Source organism: Lepisosteus platostomus, chromosome 10, assembly GCF_059453375.1.
Source record: "Lepisosteus platostomus isolate fLepPlt1 chromosome 10, fLepPlt1.hap1, whole genome shotgun sequence".
NCBI classification, from domain to species: domain Eukaryota; kingdom Metazoa; phylum Chordata; class Actinopteri; order Semionotiformes; family Lepisosteidae; genus Lepisosteus; species Lepisosteus platostomus.
Genome location: NC_142620.1, coordinates 5161543 through 5185666, shown reverse-complemented (window position 1 = coordinate 5185666; position 24124 = coordinate 5161543). Strand labels below are relative to the sequence as shown.

Genomic DNA, 24124 nt, shown 5'->3' with positions numbered 1-24124 from the left:
AGAGGAATCTGCAGACACACTAATGTATTAAGATTGTGCTCGGTGATATTCTGCTCTTTGTATTTAACCCTCCCACAACCAGACTCCTATTTGACAAGGGCCTAAAAAGCACAAAATAGCACATAACGGAGCTTAAAACAAATGTTCAAGAGGAGGTCAAACCCTAATCTTGCCCACTTCTGCCCTTCCTCTGTATATAGAGAAGTCCATCACAATTTGCGCTGAGCCATTTGCTCATTTCATGATCCTGTTTCTCCCTCCACCCCATCTTCACCCCAGCAGCTGCTCCCCAGCTCTTCCCTCATTAAAGGGGGGCTGTTTTGACAGCCCCACTCTTACAGACGGGTGTCGTTCTCTTCAGACAATTGAGTCACCCCAAGAGAGCGCACTTTGAGAATCACACCTTAGGTTTGACTGAAATACTGAGCTATGGTTCATAGTAGGGAGCAGCTAAGCCTTTACTCCGTATGTGGTATCTCAGTATAGAAGCTCATCAATTCAAATATCAGAAAAGAAAATATATAATAATTAATATATATATATATGATTAAAATATCTAATAATGATTTGCATATAAATCAAATAAGTATACAGTATAATTAAACATTTTAATGAATTGTATTTATACAGTATTTCGTCATTTCAAATGTGACATGCACACACCGAATATGGGCCTGCTAGGCTTTATGAAATTGAATTAAATTACTGCTATTTTGCCTTTGGAATTTAAAACATAACAAAGAGGTTAAGAGACACTCCCGCACATTTCAGAAGCAGCTGTTTTATGAGGAAAATAGCTTTTCCAAGAAATGGGTCAAAATGAGTCAAAAACAACATCTGAATCACAATAACAATGAAAAAATAAGAGGAACGAACATCATGGCTTCAGCCTTACAGTACCAGTACACAGGGTGTCAGCTGCACGTGTGTATTAAAACTTGATTTTTCCTTTACAGTGGAATTATGAAATTAAATCTTTTTAATGCATGTGACCATGATGTAAAACAATATTCAGAATGGGAATAGACAGTTAAAACTGGTAATATCTAGTTATCCTCTAATGCCTAGGTGTCAGAGATGTCAGGTGCCTTTTCTCAAGTCGTTCAGCTGGCTGTTAGGCTGTGAACTAACTGAAGTGGAGCTCAGCAAAACCAGTTCTCAGTAACATTTTAGAATGGCACTACCCTCTTTAGACATCTTGGAAGCAAAGATCAGCTATTAAATGTCACCTTTCAGCAGCAAAATTAAATAAGAAGCAGCAATTTGGCTTCTAGCAATTGCTAATTTCACGCCCTGATAAATGTTGCAGGAGCTAAACCTTTCAAACTCCTTCAGATATTTTTTAAAGGTGCAGGAGCTGCTACTGTAGCTCTTAGGCTCGTTTTCTTATCTATGGGTTCCTGAAAGTTGGAGAGTGGCTTATATTTAGTGTGAAGTCGACTGCCGATTCTTACTTTTCTCTTCGTTTTAGCGTTGGGCAGCATATTTTCGGTATGGTCCCAGGGTCCTGTCCATCTTGAGCTTCCATGAAAGTGTTTAAGAGCCTGGCCGGGTTTTGGGTTTGTTTCAGATTGGAAATAAAAGCGCAGATCTTTTCTTGACGTGTTTCGGATTTCAATATGTGAGCACTTCGAAAGAAAGTCATGTGTATCTCCTGTTTGACATGGTCACTCTGGCTGAGTGTCAGTGAGGTGGTTCAATGTTTAATTTCATTCCACTTGGGTGACAATTAAAAGGCACATCACCCAAGTCAGGACCAACCAGGGTATCCCCCTTCCATTCCCTTTTCAAGTTGTACAGCTCTTGCATTAGCTCCTGCTTAGCTATCAGTAGAAAACAGTTTGTTGCCACGATTCCCACTGGGAGTTAATTGGACTTGTAAAGAAGAAATGTCTCTCTTCGTCTCAGTGTTGACCTCAATTTTCTCCTAGTAGGAAACGTGATCTTCTTGTTATCCTTCATGACATGGGGCTTGTATGTAATCATATTCACTGAAACTCAGTGCATCTTGAATGTTTTAGGAGAGAGCCCAGTGTCCAGATGCAATCTATGGTGCATGTCTTTGTCTTGTCTGCGATTGACAGCTGTGGAGATGTGGAGTTTGAGTTCCAGTCTGGTCTCCCTTGCTTGGGATCTCACTCTAGAGTCCAGTGATATCACATCTTTGTGTTTCTGACACTTTGCAAAAACTTTTGTCCCCATTAGCCTTAAGAACCAAAAAAGAGTTTAGTTTAAAGAATGAAAGGATTTATACATGCAATATGGTGCCTCGAGATGCATTTTTTAAATAGTAAATGAAGATGAAAACAAATCATTACTAGCAAATTTTTCTTTTTTCTGTAGAAATGCTGGTTCATGAAAAAAAAGAAAGCCGTTATTGTGTTGTGAGTTGGAGACCTGTAACAATGGTTTCATTGAATTCCTTTGGTTGATATCAATTGATCATGCCAAATAGTACAATCAGAGTTTACATAAACAATCTGAAAGTAGAAGCTGACATATGGATAATGATTTGGAGGTAGGAGACTTAGAGGGGCTTCCTCTAACTATTTAAGGCTCTGTAATAATTATAAGAAACACACATGTTGATAATAATGATATCCACTCTAATACCATAAACATTATTTAAAAAGAGCGTGTGATATTATTAGAATGAACATTTAGTGGTCTGTTTTATTCAAAGCGATGAATATGAATTGTATACAAAACAGCTGTAGCTGTAGCTAGGGCTCATGCATTTTAATTCATTAGATTCCTTAATTTGTCCACCAAGTTTACAGCTTTTGCACAGACCCCATACTCAGAAATACATTTTTATTTCCTTGAATGCACAAGTCCTGACTAATGTAACTACGGGGGATGAGGGCTTTGTACAATCCTGAAGGAAGTAATTAAAATGAGTGAAGTGATGGAAAGATGGAAAGATGGATTTGAAAAGGAGTAGCGTAAACAGCGACCTATGGTTTCCAATCAAAGAGCAATGCTGTGCATTCGACAAAGATGATGGGGACTAAACAAAACCTTTGATTGTGTCGTATTGTTTGAGTATATAGCTTAGGAGACAACCTTAGACCCTCCACCACTCTCCTCATTCTTGACAGCTCTCAGCTGGGACACATTTCTTTCCTTGTAAATTTATATTGTTCCCCAGCTGGTTCAAATAAGGACTGCTTCCTGTCTGTATGGCATCCACAAGATTCCTTTTTTAATTTTGTTTTCTTAAAAAGAAAAGGAAAAGGCATTACACAATGATATTTTCATTTATAAAAGATTCACGTAGATGTGCTCCTTGTTTTTACTGAAAACATCTGTGCATGTGCACTTCAGGGCCTATGGATATTTATGTCTGGACCTGTATCCTAAAGTGCATCTGCTAGGATTATCATGGAATTTAAATATTGTTGATAACGCTGCTGTCTTCATGGATGTGTAGGTATGTTTAATGTTGTTATGGTTAATTATTTTTGAATATGTTTTGAAAATCTTTAAAAGCGTTTGATATATACAAGCGCCACAGTGGCATACATACATACAACAAGAAAAAAACTGCAAATCAATTACATGTTAGTAACAAACCCCTAATCAGGATCAGAGTCCAGACCATACCCCTAGAGCTGGGGATATGTAATAATGTAATAACAGCTTATGACATCTTAGCATACAGTATATTGATTAAAGATTAGACGGATACCTAAACAACAGATAAACAGATACCTAAAGCACAGATACCTATACCAACAGATTCCTATGTAAATTAAATAGAATTATTATTATTCCTTTGTGTCATTGTGTTTTTATCCTCTCAACCTCTATAAGTTGAGGAATGGCTATAAAAAGAAAGAAACAAATTTGTTTCTGTCCACTTTAGTGACCATCATTAAGAAATTGAATGCTACTATTATAGTGGTTGCCCTGCCAGGAGGAAGACACAGGTGTATCACCGTTTCCCTGACTGTGAGACAATTTTTTTAGGAGGGAAACATAAACCCAAAGACAACATCTCCAGCGCCGACTGGCATCTTCAGGATACAACATGTCAAAAACTACCATTCCACGCTGCTTGCATGAATGTACCACTCGTGGACAGATTGCAAGGAAAAAACCTCTTCTGAGACTGAACCACAAAAAGCAGTATCTCGAATTGATAATTAGAACCATGGTGTATATGTTCTGGTGCACAAACAAAAGTTCAGCTTTTGGGCCATGCTCTTCAGCTTTATCTTGGGCTGGGAAAACGGATTGTAGAGCTCGTGTTAACACAGAGGGAATCATGAACTCCAGCACAACTGTGAAACCTGGTTTGCTCCACCAAGAAGCTCACGGTTGTCCAAAAATGAACATAGCAGCATGACAATAATTCAAAGCATGAATCCAAACAACAGCTACTCAATCTGCAGACCTGGATTCAGACTCATGAAGGTAGTTTACAAGCATAAACTCAAGGGCCTGAAGAGTCTAGAGCAGTTCTGCTGTGGAAACTTTTAAATATCTCAGATCAAACTGCAGGAAGTGTCTTGTCAGTGTAAGACTTGCCAGAGGAGAATTTACAAAACACTAACTACAGGGGAGTGAATAAATGTGACCCTTGTGTTTTCTGAATTCAGAATTATTTCTGACAAAATGACTTTACTCTGTACACTAGTATTAAGATTACATAATATCATTTTGGGGATTTTTTTAAAAAAGGCATCCTACTCAATCAATACATTTTACTGTTTTACTGTGTTTTTTTTGTTCTATTTCATGGTAGGTATGATTAGATCTGCAGGGCACTACTTTTTGAGGTATTTTCTCTGGGCTCTGTAGTGTATTAGTGCAGCACAGGTATCAAAGGCTGTAGGTATTCCAAACACTCAGCATTAGTGGCAAACAGCGTATTTTTGAAACAGCTATCCTGCTCTGGGTCAGATACAAACAGAACTACATTCTGTGGAACAGAGGACATGCATCTATCCCAATTGCCAACCCTGACAATTGCATAGTTCACAATAAGGTTGGATTGTGTGAGATGAGTCTTTTTTTTTGTTCTTTTTGATATGGATTACTATAAGCTAGCTCTTTTTTTGCTGTAATATCCCGAGGTGGATATAATTTAATTCAACTATGTTCTCTTTTTTTGTGGGGTTTTCCTTTGTTTGTTTAATTTTCTCTTTTTTTAAGTCGGAGGGGAAATCCGATACAAAAGTTCAACAGAATGGTAATTACCGATGGCATGAATATTTACATGAGGGATGAGCATGCTTGCGAGTTTATCCTTCATTGGAAAATTTGCGCCTTCTTCCTGTCGAATCCTACTGTATAAGGCAATCCAGTTTTATTTGATGCGATTCAAAGGATAAAAAAGCAGGGCTGTTTATAGTTGTGGGTATAAATTATTGATGTTTACATTTTGTTATCCTCTGGGTTTATATGAAAAAGGTGATAGTAATCAAAACATTCCTCATGCGAACTTTGTGAAGAGCAGCAGAAGTAGGCGAAGATGGCTTCTCTCTCACATCCTGCTGTGATTGACAGTTAAACCAACACGCATACCTGTGGAGACGTCTAGTTCAGGAACTTTCCAGGGGCTAGTAAATTGGCGTTGGCGTGCACACAGAGATGTAAAATGACTTGATTCAGCAGATTTCACATATCTGAATCCCAGCACTCCAGAGACAGAAGTAAGTATTCATCAAATGATCAAAATTTATATTGATTTCATTCTGCATTAGCAGTTTAAAGGCAGGACTTTTTTGACAGTGTGGGTACAGGTTTGAATGATTCTGTTTGAAATAAAGAATACAGAATGCAGTGCTCTAGAGTGCCGAGTGTGCATATCTGAACACACAGAGAGCAAAACAAGCAGGGAACTGAGAAGAAAGAAAGAACTTAGAGATAGTTTTTACAATTGTTTTGGATGACAATATTAGGAAATCATTCATGTTAGTAATAATTGGATTTTTTTCCAGTTTTACTGAACATGCCTCGATGAAGTGCTACCACCTGTTTCATTTAGCTAAAGTATAAGCGCAAATCTTTAAACCATCGAAGATTTTACCTTTAGTTTACTGTTCTGTTTTTCTAGTGGAGCTGCCATGCGTTTTAAACTTGTTTTTTCAAAAGGAAATATGACACCACCGATGTCTGCATTCAAATCTATCTTAAAATATTTGCTGTACTTTGTTTTTCACTTGGGCCTGGCTGTGTTTACCACATTTACACAGCTTAGATTTCCTGCTGTTAGACTTTTTTTTAATCAGAGAAAATAAAAATTCTTTCAACACTCTTTAAATATTCTATCTTACTATATACAGTAATCTTTATGTGAAGGTCTTGGGGCTTTGATGTTCTGGGAATAAAGACAGTGACCCCTTTACACAGTGGAATAGATCACTAAATTCATTATAAATGCACAGAGGTGACAACAGCCGTCTTCAGAATGACATATATTTAATTGTTTTTGTGTGAGCTGTTTTATTATTCTTTGTAATTAAAAACCTAGAGTATTTTTTTAGAAATCAGGCACTAAAAGGAATGACTCAAATTGCAAATGAAATCCGTGTGAAGGCTCCAAAGATACAGTTCTGACTGGGTAACAGTGTCCTAGAGCTCAAGGTGATTCTTGTAAATTGCTTTTGTCTTTAGTTTGCAACAATCATTATTGGGTATGTAAGCAGTGCCGAAGGAATGTAGTAATTAGGATCCTGACACAGCAGCAGAGAGGGATGAATGAATCAAAAATGAAGGGAAATAAAAGAGGATTCCTTAGAGAAATAAAGAGAATCTTACATTGTTTTGCTGTTAATTTTTTCAAGCTACCACTTTAATTAATTTGTTTAAGGTTTCTGTAGGTGTATGTAAGCTTCTATAACTTTTATGAGTTTTTAAAAGCATCGTCCATATTTAAAACTTTATTCCCTAGATTTCCGTTTAATTCGATCATTTATTTTAGATGGAAGAGCTTCATCAAGTGTTGCTATTTTTATGTGCATTGATTTCCCTCATAGTGAATTCATGAAATGAAAACAAAACCTAGATGAAAAGTACAGCAAGTGAATACATTTTTGTATATTAGTTTTAAAGTGAAACAATAAGGAAATCTGTCTTCATTGAACTTCAATGTGCAGTATTCTATTTTTTATTAAATCACATGAAGAAAGCTGAATATTGGATATGTTCCACATAAAGTATATGAATAATGCTTTAACATTTACAGTATGTGCTACCATGTATGTTATGAGTTGTAAATACATATTTTTTTAAAGGTTTCTAGCTAATATTCAGTGTTCCAGAGACTACTGTTATATGTACCTTCTCTGAAAGAGGAATGCACAGTAATACTCTATATTCATCACAGACATATTATAGGATTGCTATGCTTTTCTTATATTTTGGGGTTAGAACCAATCAACATTGATTAATGCACTTCAAACTACAATAAAAGTAAAATGTACACAGTTACTTGTAAAATCTTCAATTTACATCACAAAATAGATGACATTTCCAAGTTTGCTCAGCCCCAAATTGCCATCAGTGTCTGTGATTCAGAAAGGGGCAACAGAACTTCCACTGATACTGTATGAAGCGGCCCTATTGTATTGAAGAGTATTTTATTACAAGCAGGCTTGTGAATACAACTTTTTTAATCCAATAGAAATTTTGCTCTTGAATTCTAGATGGTTTTGCTGACAAATACTACTTATTAACTCTGCATGCAGATCACGTTGGAACATTTCTGCGGCGAAGTGTGTGCTGCACAACTTGTACTCATTCTTTTGTACATTGTATTACTGTACATTAGGTTGCTGCTGGAAGAGGTGTTAGTGGGGCCAGCAGGGGGCGCTCACCCTGCGGTCCATGTGGGTCCTCATGCCCCAGTATAGTGACGGGGACACTATACCGTAAACAGGCGCCGTCCTTCGGATGAGACGTAAAACCGAGGTCCTGACTCTCTGTGGTCGTTGAAAATCCCAGGGCGTTTCTCGAAAAGAGTAGGGGTGTAACCCCGGCGTCTTGGCCAAATTTCCCATTGGCCCTTACCAATCATGGCCTCCTAATAATCCCCATCTATGAATTGGCTTCATTACTCTGCTCTCCTCCCCACTGATAGCTGATGTGTGGTGAGCGTTCTGGCGCACTATGGCTGCCGTCGCATCATCCAGGTGGGGCTGCACACTGGTGGTGGTGGAGGGGATCCCCATTACCTGTAAAGCGCTTTGAGTGGAGTGTCTAGAAAAGCGCTATATAAGTGTAAGCAATTATAATTATTATTATTAGTCATTACAGTTGTTACAGTGCCTAGTGAGCAGGAAGGGCCACTTCACGTCGCCATTCTCGCCAACCCTCAACAACATGGCGACTATATTTCACAAAGTTCACGATTTTGTGCTTAATTAAGAATGTGTAAAAAATGTGCAATACCATCAATTAATTTATTTTGTTTCCGAGATTTTATAACTGGTCTGAGAACTGCGCCTGCAGTATATTGAGCTTCTCAGTGTGATTTTTATACAATGACGGATTGGAAGAAGCTACAATAATGTACTATGATAAAAAGTACATTAATGAAGATGGTACTTTTACAAAATAAGAAAAATAATACAGTAAGTGGTCCAATAGCAGATAGCAGAGGTTTTCCTTTTGGGCTGCAGAGCACAAACCGGTGCGAGTGTCAGTGGAAGTGCCTTGGCGGTCCAGCCCAACGTGACGCTATGTGTTGTGCAGGGTGAAGCCCAGCGCTGGCACCACGAGACCCAGCAGGATGTCCTGGAGCAGCTGTCCCTGAGGGTCCACAGCGAGCGGTTCTCCAGCCGCACCGAGAGAAAGAGGGAGTTCGCAGAGATGTCAAAGGTCAACAGAATAGGAAGCAACAGGTACCATCAGCTCCGTTGGTGTTTCTCCGTCTCCTCCAGACAATCCTATGTGTCCTTGTTTGGTTTGTTAATTTCTTGTCAGAATGATTATATTTCATTTTTAGTGACTGAGACTCTCTCTTCGACAGTACAGTATATCCTATGTTACAGAAATACAGAGCAGTGATTCTTTATCCTGTATTGCCCAACCCTTCTCCCCTTTCTAAAGAATCCTTGTTAGTATAGCTGTCCTCTTTCCAGACTCTTGGGGGTTTGTCACAAAGTTGTACATGAAAGCAGCAATCAAGAGTACGTCTTACTTCTGTCTCATATACTGTATAACAGCTAACTCTTAAGTCAAATCTTAAGAATTACACAGCAAACCAAATCTAGGGGAAAGAGTAATCCTGTAATCATTTTGTGAAGTTTTTTCATAATTTTGTTAGTATATTGTAATCCTGTGTATCAAACCGATTGTGAGTGTCTAATGCAAATGGGGTCAGGTCACATAATCAGTAAAGTGTGATTCGCAGTGGGAGTCTTTAATTAGTCCTGTCCTTGCAGTCTGTTGGACATACAGTTTGGAAATATGGCTTGTAACCTGCCCATTCACTGGATTTGAAAGATGCTTAAAGCCCACAACAGGCAGATAGGAAATTTAGCTGCCGCCAAGAGGTCACTTTCTCTGTGTTTCTCTGTAAAGCATTTTCTACTTTCTGTGGATTCCCTTTGCTGCTTTGACAATAAGAACGTAAGGTGTCATGTCTTCTAAAGCTCCTGGGTTGTCCCAATTTTCCATCGTTTCCTACTTGCATCTTTTGTTCCCCTGCATCACAGTAACTCTTAGCTCCGAGTCTTGACTTGACTCACTCGCTTGGCTTTGAATCAAGCATCGCTTTAATCCTTTTAAGCCTCTCATTCTAATGATTTATTTTGTTGAAAACCATAATGATCCTTCTTTGAATTTTAACGACTGCTGCCTATTCAGGGATTCATTGTTTTGACTTCTTGGCCTTACCTTTTGCATTGAACATGTCTTTAGGGAGGAGCTGTCTTCTGCTGTGCCTAGCCCAATTCTCACTGTCTCACCACAGTCATTCAAGCCTGTCTGCACTGTGGGCTGCGCACATGTACCTCTCAACCTTGAAACTGATGTATGTGGGACAGCTGCCGTTCAAATGAAGACTAAAGAGACAAAAGCAGAGAAATTCTGTTTCGGAAGAAAAAAAGGGATAGATGTTATGTCTCCGCATCAGAAACAGGGATTAACACCATAAATTAAAAGGCTCTTTCAGGGGAGGTGTCATTTTAATGAGAAGTGGGTAGTGCCAATAAGCCTCCCAACCTTTTGTTCGCATAATTTATTGAATCACATTCCGTTTTTTGATCTGAAAAATGATGAATTATGTACAATATACCGGTATTTTGATATCAACAGCACAGAGTGCTGTTGCATTCAGGAGATTGATGTTAAATGAATTTGGAAAAAAGGCCGTTTCACATACGTATATGGGCAGTCAAGCCAGGAAATCAGATATGATGGAACTTCTTTGAGTGCCTCAGCATTTAATGCCTCTCGGATTCCACCGGTAAAAGTGTCTGCTTTTCAGACAAAAAAAAAATTGTACTCTTTAACGCAGTGCAAAGGTGATACATGCGTAAAGCGGGGCTTGTAGCTGAAAAATGAGTCTGTCCAGAGAAATGAGCATGGAAGTCAGGATAGCTGGGAAGGAACTGCTTAGCAGTAAAAACAGAATTGAAATAAAATGGTGTCGGCACTCTCAAACAGGGAAAAAATCTGTCCAGTGCATAAATCTCACAATGAATTATTTCTTTAGCCCTTTAGGATGTCCATAAAGAAATTATTTGACAGGTATTTTGATCTTTTGTTTCATATTTACAGATCCAAAACAAACATATGATTAGAAGCATATCTTTATATGTGTATGTATTTAATCTATAATCATTGGGTTCATTAGTGGTTAAAACTGTGGTTAATGTGGTTAATAGTAGTAGTTAATAATTAAAAATGTGTGGTGAGTGTACTGGCGCACTATGGCTGCCGTCGCATCATCCAGGTGGGGCTGCACACTGGTGGTGGTGGAGGGGAGTCCCCATTACCTGTAAAGCACTTTGAGTGGAGTGTCCTGAAAAGAGCTATATAAGTGTCAGGATTATTAAGTGTTATTATAATACCTCTGGGTGGTTTCTGATGTCTTATATTCACTTGTCGTGACCACTTCATTTTGATCAATGTCTTCTGCAATATTTGCTCATATATTCATGCTTGCTTCATGTCATTTTGTTTGATCAATGCCTGATGCAAAAAGGCGAATACATGCACACTGGTTTTTGAAATTACATATGTGATACCCAGTGAAATACCATTTATCAGTTTAGTGCACAGCAACATTAAATTGCAATAAAAAGAATGTTTTGATTTTTGTTCTGTTTTGATAGTAATTTATTTAATCTGATTCATACTTTCTTCCGGGACCCAAATCGCTCATGAATGTATAGCAGAAAAGGGAATAATCTGACAGAGCTGCCAAAGTCTCTAGACTCTTATGAATACATAACAATTTTGGGCTAATGTTTAAAAGATTTAGCTTCAGTTTGAATTTTCCTTAAATATCACATTACTATGTTTTTAATAAGAAATCCACTTCAAATCCTTTTTATAAATGTTTTTTTTTTTATTTTACCATACTTGGATTTAGTGCTCATGAATAGTGAGAGAAGACTGGCTGCAGAATTCTCTGTATTTACTGTCTAAATGACATTCAGTCCAGAGCTTGAATATCTCTGCCATATAGTTCAGGGTAGCTGCTGAGCTAATGTTTGAACATAAGTCAACTGGCCACCATTCCTCTGAGGCTTAGACCACCAGGCTGACTTTATACTGTGCCTTCAGTGGGATTCAACCCTGACTTTGGGAAGTTAAATGCCAAGTAAAAAATGAAAATATTTAATGTACCTAATTTTTTTTCTAGTGTGCTGTTTAAACCAATCCCCTTTCTTATTGACAGAAAACAGACCTTTCTGAATGCACTTAATGTAATGTGGGCTGTAGTGCGCCTCCATTGAACTGGTGCGTTAAGATGGACTTCAGTGATAATATGTTATTTGTGAAGCAAGTGCAGGGGAAGAAGAACTCTTCTGTTTAGAATCTGTTTTCAATTAGCAGTCAGTGGGGCGTGTCCTGTATTTTGTGGAGAAAAAGCAGAAGATTGGGTAAAAAAAAAGGAAAGAGAGGAGAAAAGAGGGGACAAAAGCAAGTCCTGACTAGAAATGATTCCCTCTGACACCTGCAGTGGCCTTTGCGAGATTGAACTGTTTATTGGCTGCTCAATACACGCTGTCCTGCTCTTTGTTTTCTCTGTAGCCTCCTGGACTTTGAATCGGAGTACCAGGAACTGTGGGACTGGCTGATGGACATGGAATCCATAGTGATGGACAGCCACGACCTGATGATGTCAGAAGAGCAGCAGCAGCATCTTTACAAGGTTAGCGACGCACTGTTCCTGCTCCTACCTAGCTATGGAAAATCTGATTAGCCTGACAACCCTCTCTCCCTCCGAGGACATCTCCACATTCATTGCGTGTATCATGGTGTCTATTAGAATTCCCTTCCCCGTTCCCCAGCCTCATTTCCATCTTCACCGCGTCGGCAGCTTGCGCCGACATCATAATTGCCAGAAAGTTCCCTTTATCACATTCCATTAGGTGTAATTTCATAAAAGAACAAAGATTTCTCTCCAGATGAATAGAAACAAAGGGGAACAGCATTAATAAATAGACTGCAACCAAATGAATAGTAAATGGAAGTAGGGTTTAACAGCATGTGTTTTGATTTGAGGTTTCAGACAGATTTGTCTGTCCTTCAGATGTTCTCTGAGAGGCAGAGAGAAAGAGAGAGAGACAGAGAGAGTGAGAGAGAGAGGCACTCACAGATTTTCCTTGATTCTGCTTTACAGCTGCCTCGATACAAGCCTTGTCTCAATGAATTTTTATTAGTTATAGATAAAACAGGCTGTATTGCGTTAAGTCAATATGTTTGTTCATGATTAAAACAAACTGATTTTGGGCCCTGATATTGATTTCATTCCCTCCTCCCCTAATAAATATGTACTACACTGCTTGTTTGTTATCATTTTTTTTTGCTGCTGCATACTTTTTATCTGGCGAACACTGGATTGATTGAAAAGAAAAATTTGGAGGTCCTTCTGCTGGCAGGATGTTATCTGCTAACACTGGGGATTTTATTATGGGCAAGGGGAGCTCCTGCACCAGCAGTGGCTGCAGCAGTAAATCAAACTCATTTAGGCTACTTTTATTGTACTGATTCTGACACTCGTCATCCTTGAATTGCTTCGAGCATATGGCATATTTCAAAGAGCAGATTGTGAATCATAAAGAAATAAAATTAATAACCACCTTCAGAACTGGAAACAACATAATGACAAGAAACAACTACCCCCTAGCATTTTGTTCGGAAATTTTCATTTCTGAACCATAAAGGTTACACTCAAGGTCAAAACTAATCTTCTGTCACATCTTGCATATTGACCTTACCATTAGTCATTTTTAAGTGATAAAATCAGAAATATCAGTGTGCTTTTAGAATGGTAGAATTACAGACCTCATAGACCTCATTCTTGAGGGTTCTGCTTTTGTGAAGCGCAGGCTTTGAAGTTGCCTTGTATCCTTATTAATTTCTTTGTAGCAATTGTTTAGGAGGAACAGCTTAACACCTTCAATCCCGCACTTTAAAAAATATTTTAAACTGTTTTGCTGTGTTTTCCAGTGAATTAACGGGAAAGTAATTTCTTACATAGCTATCCATACGTTTTATTCATGTGTGAACATCACTCATGTGAGAAGTCTTGGGTCAGGCTGATGATCATCAACTGTTAATTCAAAAAAGGGAGAGAAATGCTTTGCATTTTTCAGATGTTGCCCTTTTTCCTATATTCATATTCCATTCTCCTCTTTGCATCATCTTCGGCTCATCACTTAATAACAGCTGAGTAATTAAGACCATTCCTTAGAGAAGGAAGTCTGGGAACTGTCCATTCTTGAGCATCACATACAATCACATCTTGGCTTAAAATCAACAATTGAAACATAATTGTCTTGTTATACTCATTTATGTTCTTTGTGTGTGTATCGAATGCATGATAATAGCCAGTATTGACTGGGAAAACACCATGCAGGTGACATTTATTGTAGACATCTTATTTTAAAAATTCAAAGGTATTAACAATAAGACAATGGAGAATTTATTTAATATAACAAAATGGAGACACAGTTTATTACAAGAGGTATTGCAGAATCTGGAACACGCTATCAAGCCATGTTATGGATGCTGATACTCTGGCTTCTTTCAGGAAGCAGCTTGATGAGATTCTCAGATCAAGAAGTTACATTACAACACACGTTATATGTATTTGCAAATGTTCTTATGTTTTAATAACTGCTACTTGATTGAATATTATAATCAGCTATTTGTAGAGATATTGGGTGTTAGTTAAATTCTTCTAAAAATGATCCTTCTTAACTAAACACTTACCATTCTGGGTATAACGTGATTTCTGAGTTAGTAAAAATCGAACTCATTCAGCCGTTATCTGCTGACTTGCTGATCAAAGTCTCACTTCCTCCAAATATTTTTTTTCCATTTCAATTGGATTTAAACACAAACATCTGGTGCTACTGAGACATTTTCTTCTTCTTTTAACAAGCTTTACCTTTTGAACATTTTATGATTTTTCTTGTGGGATTACACCGAGCCCCTGATCTCTTTTCTATAAATCAAATATTAAAAGGTTTGATTTTTATCGTCGGAATCACAGTGGAATTCTTCTATGGATGTATCGGATTGGACTTGTATGGGTGATTTTTGTGAGAACAGTCATTATATACAAATATAATGTTTCAGACACAATGAGTTTCTATCCCCATATTTTGTTTTGCAGTTCACTTTATTGTGAAATTTTGTGTAATTTGATTTAGCTATTTTATATACTGTATGACTCACAAAGTTTAAGACCTCTGAAGATAATTGGTGTACTCTAATGTTAGAGTGTCAGAATAGTGGAAAACTTTGTACAATATTAGTAGATCATGTCAAAACAGTTAATATGTGGTTTCTTTATTAAAGATTAAATACACATATAGACAAAATAAACACATTTCCAATACATTCATTTTTAAACTGTACACATCATGGCTTTAAATCTGTAATGCATTGAAGGTGAGTAGTTCTGTTACCCCATGACAGTTCTGGATTATATTGATCACAGAGGTGGTCTTTAATGTGTATATGTAATTCCAAGTATTAGCGAAAGCACTATTCAAGTCACTGACACAAAATAGAGATTAGTAAATGAACTTCAGAAAACAGCTCTACACAGCTGTAGTGCTGCCTGTGGTTTGCTTAAATTTCACACAAGCAAATTGCTATAATTATGTCAGTGTTAAATTATAATTATAGAAACACATAGATGTAGACAGTCTCTCTGTCTAGTGGATAGGCTAATAGGCTTTTAAAATGAAGCTTTTGATTTTTAACTAGTCATTTTAACTAATTGCTTTCAAACACTCTTGTACACAGTTCTGCATCTAACAGACTACCTTGACAAGTTTGAAAAATAACAGTTTCAAACTGAAACGATGAAGTTCAATAAAGATTTATTTGTTTTGCCCAGATTTTATAATAAAAAAAGAATTAGTGATTGTGTAGCTGTTGGTGGGAGGTGCTCCTCTGTGACATCTTTTATTATCCTTTAGGGGATTTCAGCCCTTCTATTGAATCTCAGTCTTGACTTTGTGGATTTCCTGAGATGCCGGTATAGTTTACTTTGATAATCCCGGAGTGACAAAAGGGGAACTTTTGAAAGCTATTGACAGGACATCTGAAGAGATCTAACCTGTTCCCTTCTGGGGACAGTGCGCCCTTTTCCCAGGGGGAAGCTGACATTGCTCTCTGTAGCTCCCAGGCTGCTGTGTGTGCTACGACCCTGAGTGGATCAAACAATCCATGCTGAAAGTTCCTCTCATTTGCATCACTTCTAGACAGGCCTGTCGTACTCAGCACTGACAGGAAATCACTGTCTTTGTCACCTTTGTCGTGATCTCCTTGTGGAAGAAACTGCCCATGTGACCAGGATTAATCTCTGCACCATTGGTGCTTATGGGTGGTGGTGGTGGGTTGTTCCCTAGTGTTTTCACAGTTATACTGGCAAGAATTCTCTGTAAAACAATTAATAACTGGGGGGGAGGCAGTGTGCATAATTTGCACGGAAATGGAACAGATAATCTTGTGAAAATCAATTTGGACTGCAATTGTCATATTAATGGATAAGGTGTTTTTTTGCTTAGTATTTGAGTCTACTGTACAGTATATACACATATGTATATGGGTATACATACAGTATAAGCACTGTTTTTTACTGCATGCAGTGCATAGCTGTAAACATGTCTTTTATATCTTTTTTCCCATTTGAAGGAATTACTAAAACCTACAATTTTTCCAATTAAGCTCTAATCTATACCCAGCCACCTCAGATGATATGAATAGGACGACAGCAAACAAAAGCAGCAGTGTGTTTCTAGAATAGTTGGCTTAAATAAGTCTCCCAGGCAACCCTGTTTCACTTCCAAAAGCAGACAAAAGTTTTTTTCAGAAAACGTACAATTAATAAAACTCTTCCGGGACAGCTTGCAACAATTCGTGCCACTTGGCAACAGCAGTGCTAACTGTTCATTTAAATAACATGTATATATATATCCTGACTGGGGGAAAGAAGAAGACTCTATGAGGTTTGTAATGCTACCAAAGCAAACAGGAATGTGGATCAGCAACCAAGACTATTGTGAGATCTGCATGGCAGGAAGAGACACATCTTTCCAAGACCTCCCCTTTTCTACTTCTAGAAACTTTTTTTTTTGGGTGCAGACATTTGAGGGGTTTAACTGTGTGCTTTCCCCATCTGCATTTAAGAGCTCAGAACAGGTTGGTTGGTGGGAGTTCTGGCACTATGGCTCTCTCTGACACAAGCTCTTATTCAGGGGGAAGTCACAGGAGGCTTGGACAGCTCCCAAAGGTTCCTCCCCCAAGAGATGGCCACTTCACCCCACAGCAGGACAGTGCTTCGAGGAGAGCAACAGAGCTCCGTTTGATGCTTTGCAATGCATTCAGCGCAGTCAAAACCGCGCTCTTTCATTCAGAGGCTTCAGAAAAGGATGAGAGCTCAGGAGAGCAAGCCAAGTGATGACAGTTTAGGATGTGCTGTTAAGTTGTTGTTTTTTTTATTTAAATTTCCCTGACTCCCCCTAAGCCGCTTGATATTCTAATATGAAGTGCTTGTAAAAAATACAACAGCAGTCAATTCATATTTCAGGCATCAGATTTTGGAAGGGCTTGAAGAGTATAAGTTACAGATCATATTTCCACAAGATATTGCAGTTCGAGTATGCCTAATTCTTTAAATTGCCAGTAAAAATTTCTAGCGAGAAAGCTGTTATGGGAATACAAAGGACTCAGTGTTGGGGCTTAATCTTCCTCTTTTACACATGTGCCAGATGGCTCTGTACTGTGATAATGGACTTGGAGAAGGTTAGATACCACAGGCTAAAATACAGAGTGACCGCTGTACTAGGAGCCTAAATTAGGCAAACGCAGCCCAGCTGCCTCTTTATTGCTGAAGATGATAACTGAGCATTACAGAGGAATGGAAAATTCTTACATTTTCCAGGTTTATTTGCCAACTGTTTACCCATAAGCAAATGAACCTGCTTCCAAAGCAATGACAGCAAGTCCAGTCTGCTATGTGAAAGTTGCTAGATTTACAGTAAAGTAGCTTTTAATTTATTGTGCACGTGTGAGCTATATGCGGCACCCAAAAGGCCAGCAGTTGCACGAGCCTAGAAAGACACACTTCTTTGACATTTATGAGAACCTAGGAGGTAAAGGTTAAAAGTAATCAATATTTCCTTCTGCTGCAGAAAGAAAGCAACAAGAGAACAGTGAACAATTATAGATACACTAGCGATCTCAGGAGCAGTTTGTAAAAACGACTTATTCATCAACCGTGATTGTGCACCAGGTTTTACTTATTGTCCACTTTTGACCTCGTTAAGATGATCCCTCTGCTCTGATCCCTTTGCTGGTTTTCTGAATACGCCCCATAATCAGACTTGAAAGCTTTTATCACATTTCTTATCTAATTTAAATGAAATACTCATAAGATCAACAGTTTAGTCTTCCGACAGCAGAGAGATGCTAAAGTGTTTGTTACATTCCTAAATGTTTCCAAATAGCGCTTTTGCACTGAGGAGTTTTTAGTATTCTGCAGACTCATCTTAATCTTAATGGGAACTTGCTTCATACCAAACATTTCTAGTGGTGATTTTTTCCCCACTTGGAAACAGAATTGAACTGGCTGAACGACCGACCTACTGAGGTTTCCTGGCTCCCTGGGTTAATGCAGAGACCCCTATGTAGTGGTGATTTCAATCCATTTGCTGCATTCACCTGGACAGTGGGGAATTAAATTAAATGTCTAAGCCTCTTACCTGAGAAAGGAAGTGATTTTAGCTAACTTTAAGTGGTCCCAGATGGATTTTACATTACACCGTACGGTTTTCCACCTTAGCAGTTTGGATCATCAGTGTGGAGCACATTCAACCTATGACTGATAAACTAGGCTACAAACAACAAATCTGGAAAAGAGGGACTCTTAGTTATTATTAATAATATGCATTCATTATAATAATTATTGTTGTACCGATGTACAGTACATTGCCAGTTAAAGAGCAAGTCATCTGTCAGGCTGGGCATAGGAATGAATGTGTTGGCAGCATGTTGTACACTGATGCAGAACTACCAAAAACTACTCAACCCATGATTTAAAACTCTTAAATAAGACACAAGATACTGCTTGGACTGTTCTGTTCTCAATATATTTTTTTCTTTTAAATGGTGAAGGAGTCCAGTTTCCTTTGAAAAAGTGACCATGGCATGCCTCTAGTCTTCTCCGAGTGTGGTTTTCCAGTCTATTCTATTTCTGTCCAGCTAATTACAAAGGTTTTCATACATTTCCCTGGTGCTGTATTCCAATTTCAGATAGCCCATGGTGCTTCAAAAAGCATATCATGCTAAAGGCATGGGGCTTTTTATTTAAAAAAGAAAAGGCTGACTTCCAAATTAATTATTTTGCATATGAAGCATACTGATTGCCATCTAACAGATGTCTTTTGGATCTACACTAAGTGAAAAATTGAGAACTGTACTGTACATTAGTCTGAGTTCTAAAAAGGATCTAATGGAGTATGTGTGCCTGCAGTCTCAACATACTATATGAAATAGCCACTCTGCTTTATTTTAGGCTGACAGACAACACAATGTATCAGTCTTGTTAAGGGCTGATGTTTGCATAGGCTTGTCATTGCAATAGGACATTACTTATCATGCTTCAACAGGGCACACTAGAAACTACTAAGCAGGACTCCAGTTCCAACATACAATTGCATATAGTTTTTTTTTCCTCCTTGTATAACTGCATATCCTTTAGTGTTGAGGTCTTAATAAGCCTTTCAGAGGTACACTGGCCTATAGTACTCGAGAGTACTATAGTACTCGAGAGTACTATAGCCAGCAGCAGAATATAGTAAAGGAAATACTGGTAGCTACTGAACAAATAAAATGAATGACTGTTGTTCAAATATAGTGAAGAAACCAGCTTTCAGTACAAAAATGTCTCTTGAGCAATTAAGATTTGGAACTCAAAGAAATGACAGCTCCCTCTTAAATGTGCTGTATCTCCCTGGATGTGGAGCGCAGGTAGGCACTGACATGTAATTGAATATGTGGAAGGTTGCAAGCCTGGGAATTCTTGTTATTGATTGGAAATGCATTGTCTGATGGGCTCTGCTGTTTGATTCGTTCAAGTAAGTTAGATGTTGCTATAACAACACTTGAAAGCATAGATTTAGGTATTAAGTTCTGATTCAGTATCTCAAGTGGAGAATTCACACTCACAAAAGAGAGATACTTTGTGGGGTGATTCTGTGGGCTACTCCATCTAAATGCCATCAGCAGAAGAGTTTTATTAAACAAAATAGGGAAGCGGGAGAGGAGTAGCTCTTGAGCTCTCATCGCTGGAGAGGTTTTGTGTCTGTGAGCTGGAGGCGACAGACGTGAGCAGTCCTGCGCTCTGACCCCAGCGTCGGCCATCGCTCACGGGGGTTTGTTGCGAAGCGTTTCCAGCAAGGGACGGATCTGCCGGCCACCTCCTCCCTGCAGAGCGCCTCCTGTCTCCCCCTCTGGAGTGTGGAGCAGCCGCTCTCTCAAAGATAAGGAAAACCCTGAACTCTCACATGCACCGATTCACCAGCTGTAACTACTGCAGAAGAATTTACTCTCGCACTGGTATTGACTTAATTCCAGCCCCATGCTGTCGAGCACATTGATAAAAGGCACGGGGAGAGCAATTGATTTTGTGTGGTGTTTTTATGCAGAGAATTATAAAGAATTTGAAAGTTAATACGAAGAGTAATTCTCGGACGTGTAAAATGGTCAATTTCTTGGATTTTTCTCATTTATATTTCACTTTCTTGTCAAGCGTTTTTAAAGATTTCTTCATTAAATTAACATACTGTGTGTTTTACTGCTCCGGCGAGAACCGGGGACATGTTGCATGCGGAGTTTCCACTAGAGGGCCGTGTTCACCGATCAGAGGGAGAGCGGAGCGGGGCTGTCGAAGTCGCAGGCAGGCGAGCTCGCTTTGTTGCTGTACGTGACCTCCTGAGTGACCCGGCACCTGGTGTCACCGACAGGAAAACAGTTTCATTTCACTTGATTATTCCGGAGTCGCTCTTCTTGGGTCGCCGTGCGTGTCGTCTTTGTGTCAGTTTCGGGAAATGCCCCATCTCTTTTAATCAACCTTCTGAATTCCTTTAGAGTTACAGCTGCGAGGAAGGACGAGTCTAGATGTAGGCTGCTGATTTCATACTTACACGGGAAATATTTCGTTTGTGATTATTTGCTTGTTTTTTTTATGCTATGTGTTTAGAAAAAATACAAAAAAATTGCAGTTGAAATACAAGCAAGGATCAGGAAATGTTATCTTGAAAAAAATGGATAAACTAAAGGTACAAACATGTAAACACTTAATACTGCTAACCTGAAATATGAAGTGTTGTTCTGTGCTGTGGAACATTTTGATGCGGAGAGAAACAGAGTGTTTTATAACTAACTCAGCCACGTAGATATTATTGTTCGACCAGCATTTAATTTGATTGCGTGCTTGTTTTAAAAGAAACAGAGATGGGAATTTAAAGACTTGTAACCAACGCTAAAGTTGCGGTACTGCATATGGATTCAGCGTTAGCAAAATGAGATGGAGAAGAGGCACCAGAAATATGAGCTTCAGTTCTCCGTTTTGATTAAATATAAAATAGCAGGCTACAGTCTGGACAATCGAGTAAGACCAGACAAGCTTCAATAAACCGATTCCTCCCAGAGCAGCAGGGCTATCTGGGAGAGTAAACCTGGAGTGGTTAATAAATTGTTGCAGGGTCGTGAAACAGATTTATTGTCTCACGATTCTCAATTCCTCTTGGCTGTTAACAGTTCAAAGCAACGCTACTCTTTCCTTCCCTCAGACGACGCATTGCGTCTTTAAATTATCTTCGAAATGTTTATCGGAATGAGCGGTCTTGCTGGTTAAAGGGAGACTCGCGCACTTCGGCAGGAGAAATGTCTTGAACAGAAAGTGAACCATGAAGGCAGGTTTGCATCGCGCTGAAAGTGTTAGAAGTAGGGAACCACCTAGTTGTGGCATCACTGAATGAGTTGCTAGTCGGTTTCTTCAGTATCTTTGCGTTCTCATGTGCCAGTGCATAGTGGACAACAAAAGAAATAAATAATTTCATAGATCCATAGAATTTAAATTATCTTACCGTTTTTCTAGTAAATGAGTAATTAACTCGGTGTAACAGATTCACAAAATTGCAGGTTATCTGTTAAATAAACGGGAATTAATGCTAACCTGAACGTACTGTTCAGTATGGTTAAAAATGACTGGACACGTTCACAGCAAACACAGCTTCAGAACACAACAATCGGGATTTGCAACTGTGTTGGACTATTTATAAACGCGGCTGCTTATTTTTGTTACTTTGTTTTGATACAGATTAATGCAGCGTGGGACACAGCATGATACGGCTTAGAGTAAACAGGCTTGTCTGCTACTGCTGATGACTAAAGAGTGGGTAGTGCATATCTATTTTCATTTCTCCAACATGAAGGGGAAAGCGCGTCTATGAGAGAGAAAAAAAACGTAATTCACACTTCAGAAGCTGAGAAGACCTTTAAAGCTGGGTGCAGTTCACGTTTTGTCTTCTTCAAGTGTAATGTTGTCTAACGCCGAAGCTGGAAAATGTTAGCATCTAGCCGTGAGGAATCGTGTGCCATTTCACAGTAAAGAGACATGCACTGAATCCTGTTAAATAACATTATAGCAGGATGATAAATTCGATCAGGTCAGATAATCATTTTCTATCACCTGCATATATAGTTTTCCTTTAGCTTTTACAAAGTATTTGTTAGAAGCCAACAATTTTATTTCTTAAGTAAAGCAGTTTGTGGTATAGATAGCTCAGGTTTTAATTAATACAGTGTAGTCCCTTACAAATGTCTGATTGTTGGTGACTACTCAGTGTCTCATAATCCACACGCTTTTCATACGACAGACTTGATTCAGGGGAGCTCTCAAACTCCTCCTGCTGTGTTGATTCCTGCAGTCAGATGTCCTCAGTTTGTTTTTAAGTTTTGGCTAAACTCTTTTTGCCAAATGTTTTAATGTACGATTGGTTGTTTGTTGTTTTTTTTTCCTGAGATAAAACCAAATTTATTGTGTCAGACACCATTTCTTAAAATAAGATAATGCATTTTGCCAATAAAAATGCATTTTGAAAGATGAATCCATTTTTATGTCTAACCGAGCAGTGCATTGCCAAATGTCAGCCTGCCATCCTGCCACAAGATTAAATTAAACTGTTTCAGTGCCGTTTAGGAGACGTGACTATGATTTTGTCTGATAGGTTCCCATGCAAAATACTTAAGCTGGTATGTGATGGCTATATTTCACTGTACTTTACATTAGCTGCTTCATAGCTGATGATGACAAAACGATTCAGGGATACTGTTGGCTGGAATACAGCATGTGAAGACTCTCAATACTGTTTAAAAGCATTTGAATTCAATCCCATTCTTTTCTTCCTTCTGCTTGGCACATATTCTGGTTTTGACGAGCAATTGTTTTAGGAGAAGGAGGAGAAGAATTTGAGGAGGAAATGGAATTCTCCATACAGAGCACTGGTCTTTTAGTGACATTTCATCTAATGGGCTGATCAATACTTAGTTTTAAAATATATATTACTAACAATGGGCTGTTTGTCTTCCCTGGTAAACATCTGCATCAATTGCTTATGCTCAGCACCAGTACTTCAGAAGACTCTGACATGGAATTGATATGAGGACTGCAGGTCCACTGTTATAAACAAATCCATAAGCAATCACTCCATGGTCATGTAATAATGTCCATTTTGGCAGTGACGTCCAGCTACTGTCCAGCTACAGCAGAGATACAATAACACCACGAGACAAAGCCTGTTTGCTTTGCCATTTCTGTGTAATAACACATTAATTGCCAATTAGCGGCAGAAAGCATGTGTAACTATTTAATGATTAATGTGTAATTGCATATGTATTTATGTCCTGAATACCAAAAGTGCAAAAAAAAGTGGCTAACGGAGGGTGTTGATTAGTGAAAACGAATGCTAATGATTGATGTGGGCTGGAACTCTAGTGTTTGGGTTTCAGCAGGTTTTGGGGGTGGAGGGTGTTCACCAGCCCACTAAATGTGAATTAAGGGCAGAGCAGTGAGCTCGGAGGAGCTGCAGCACGTGACAGCAGGACTATGAGTGCCTGCGATAGGTGCATTGCATTGCTATTCAGCGGCAGGCAGCAGTCGAGGGGTTAATCCCTTGCCTTGCGTTTTCTAGGGTCATGGTTTTGAAACCTGACAGAGGCTTATATCCCAGCCAGCTTGTCAGTGCCTCTCTGCCTCTCAAAAAGAGCATTTCCCAGTAGCCGAGCAGTATAACGACGTTAGCATTTTACCAAAACGGTACTGTGGGATTTTGCTAAGTTTACTCCTTCAGCAAGAAAACAGGATGGACGGGCAGAGGGGGCTTAAGCAGTAGCAGAGGAAACACCAGCAAAC

The 24124-nt window shown here is 38.8% G+C and overlaps 1 protein-coding gene across 5 annotated transcripts in view; it reads left to right on the top strand.

The window, feature by feature from the left end:
• akap6 (A-kinase anchoring protein 6) overlaps nt 1-24124 on the top strand; it is a 127642-nt gene that overhangs the window by 68883 nt on the left and 34635 nt on the right. For all 5 annotated transcript variants that reach the window (XM_088647624.1, XM_088647623.1, XM_088647622.1 and 2 more), the window contains 2 exons: nt 8704-8852; nt 12217-12337. In XM_088647624.1, coding sequence (XP_088503750.1) covers nt 8704-8852; nt 12217-12337 — 270 coding nt within the window. The remainder of the gene's footprint in view (nt 1-8703; nt 8853-12216; nt 12338-24124) is intronic.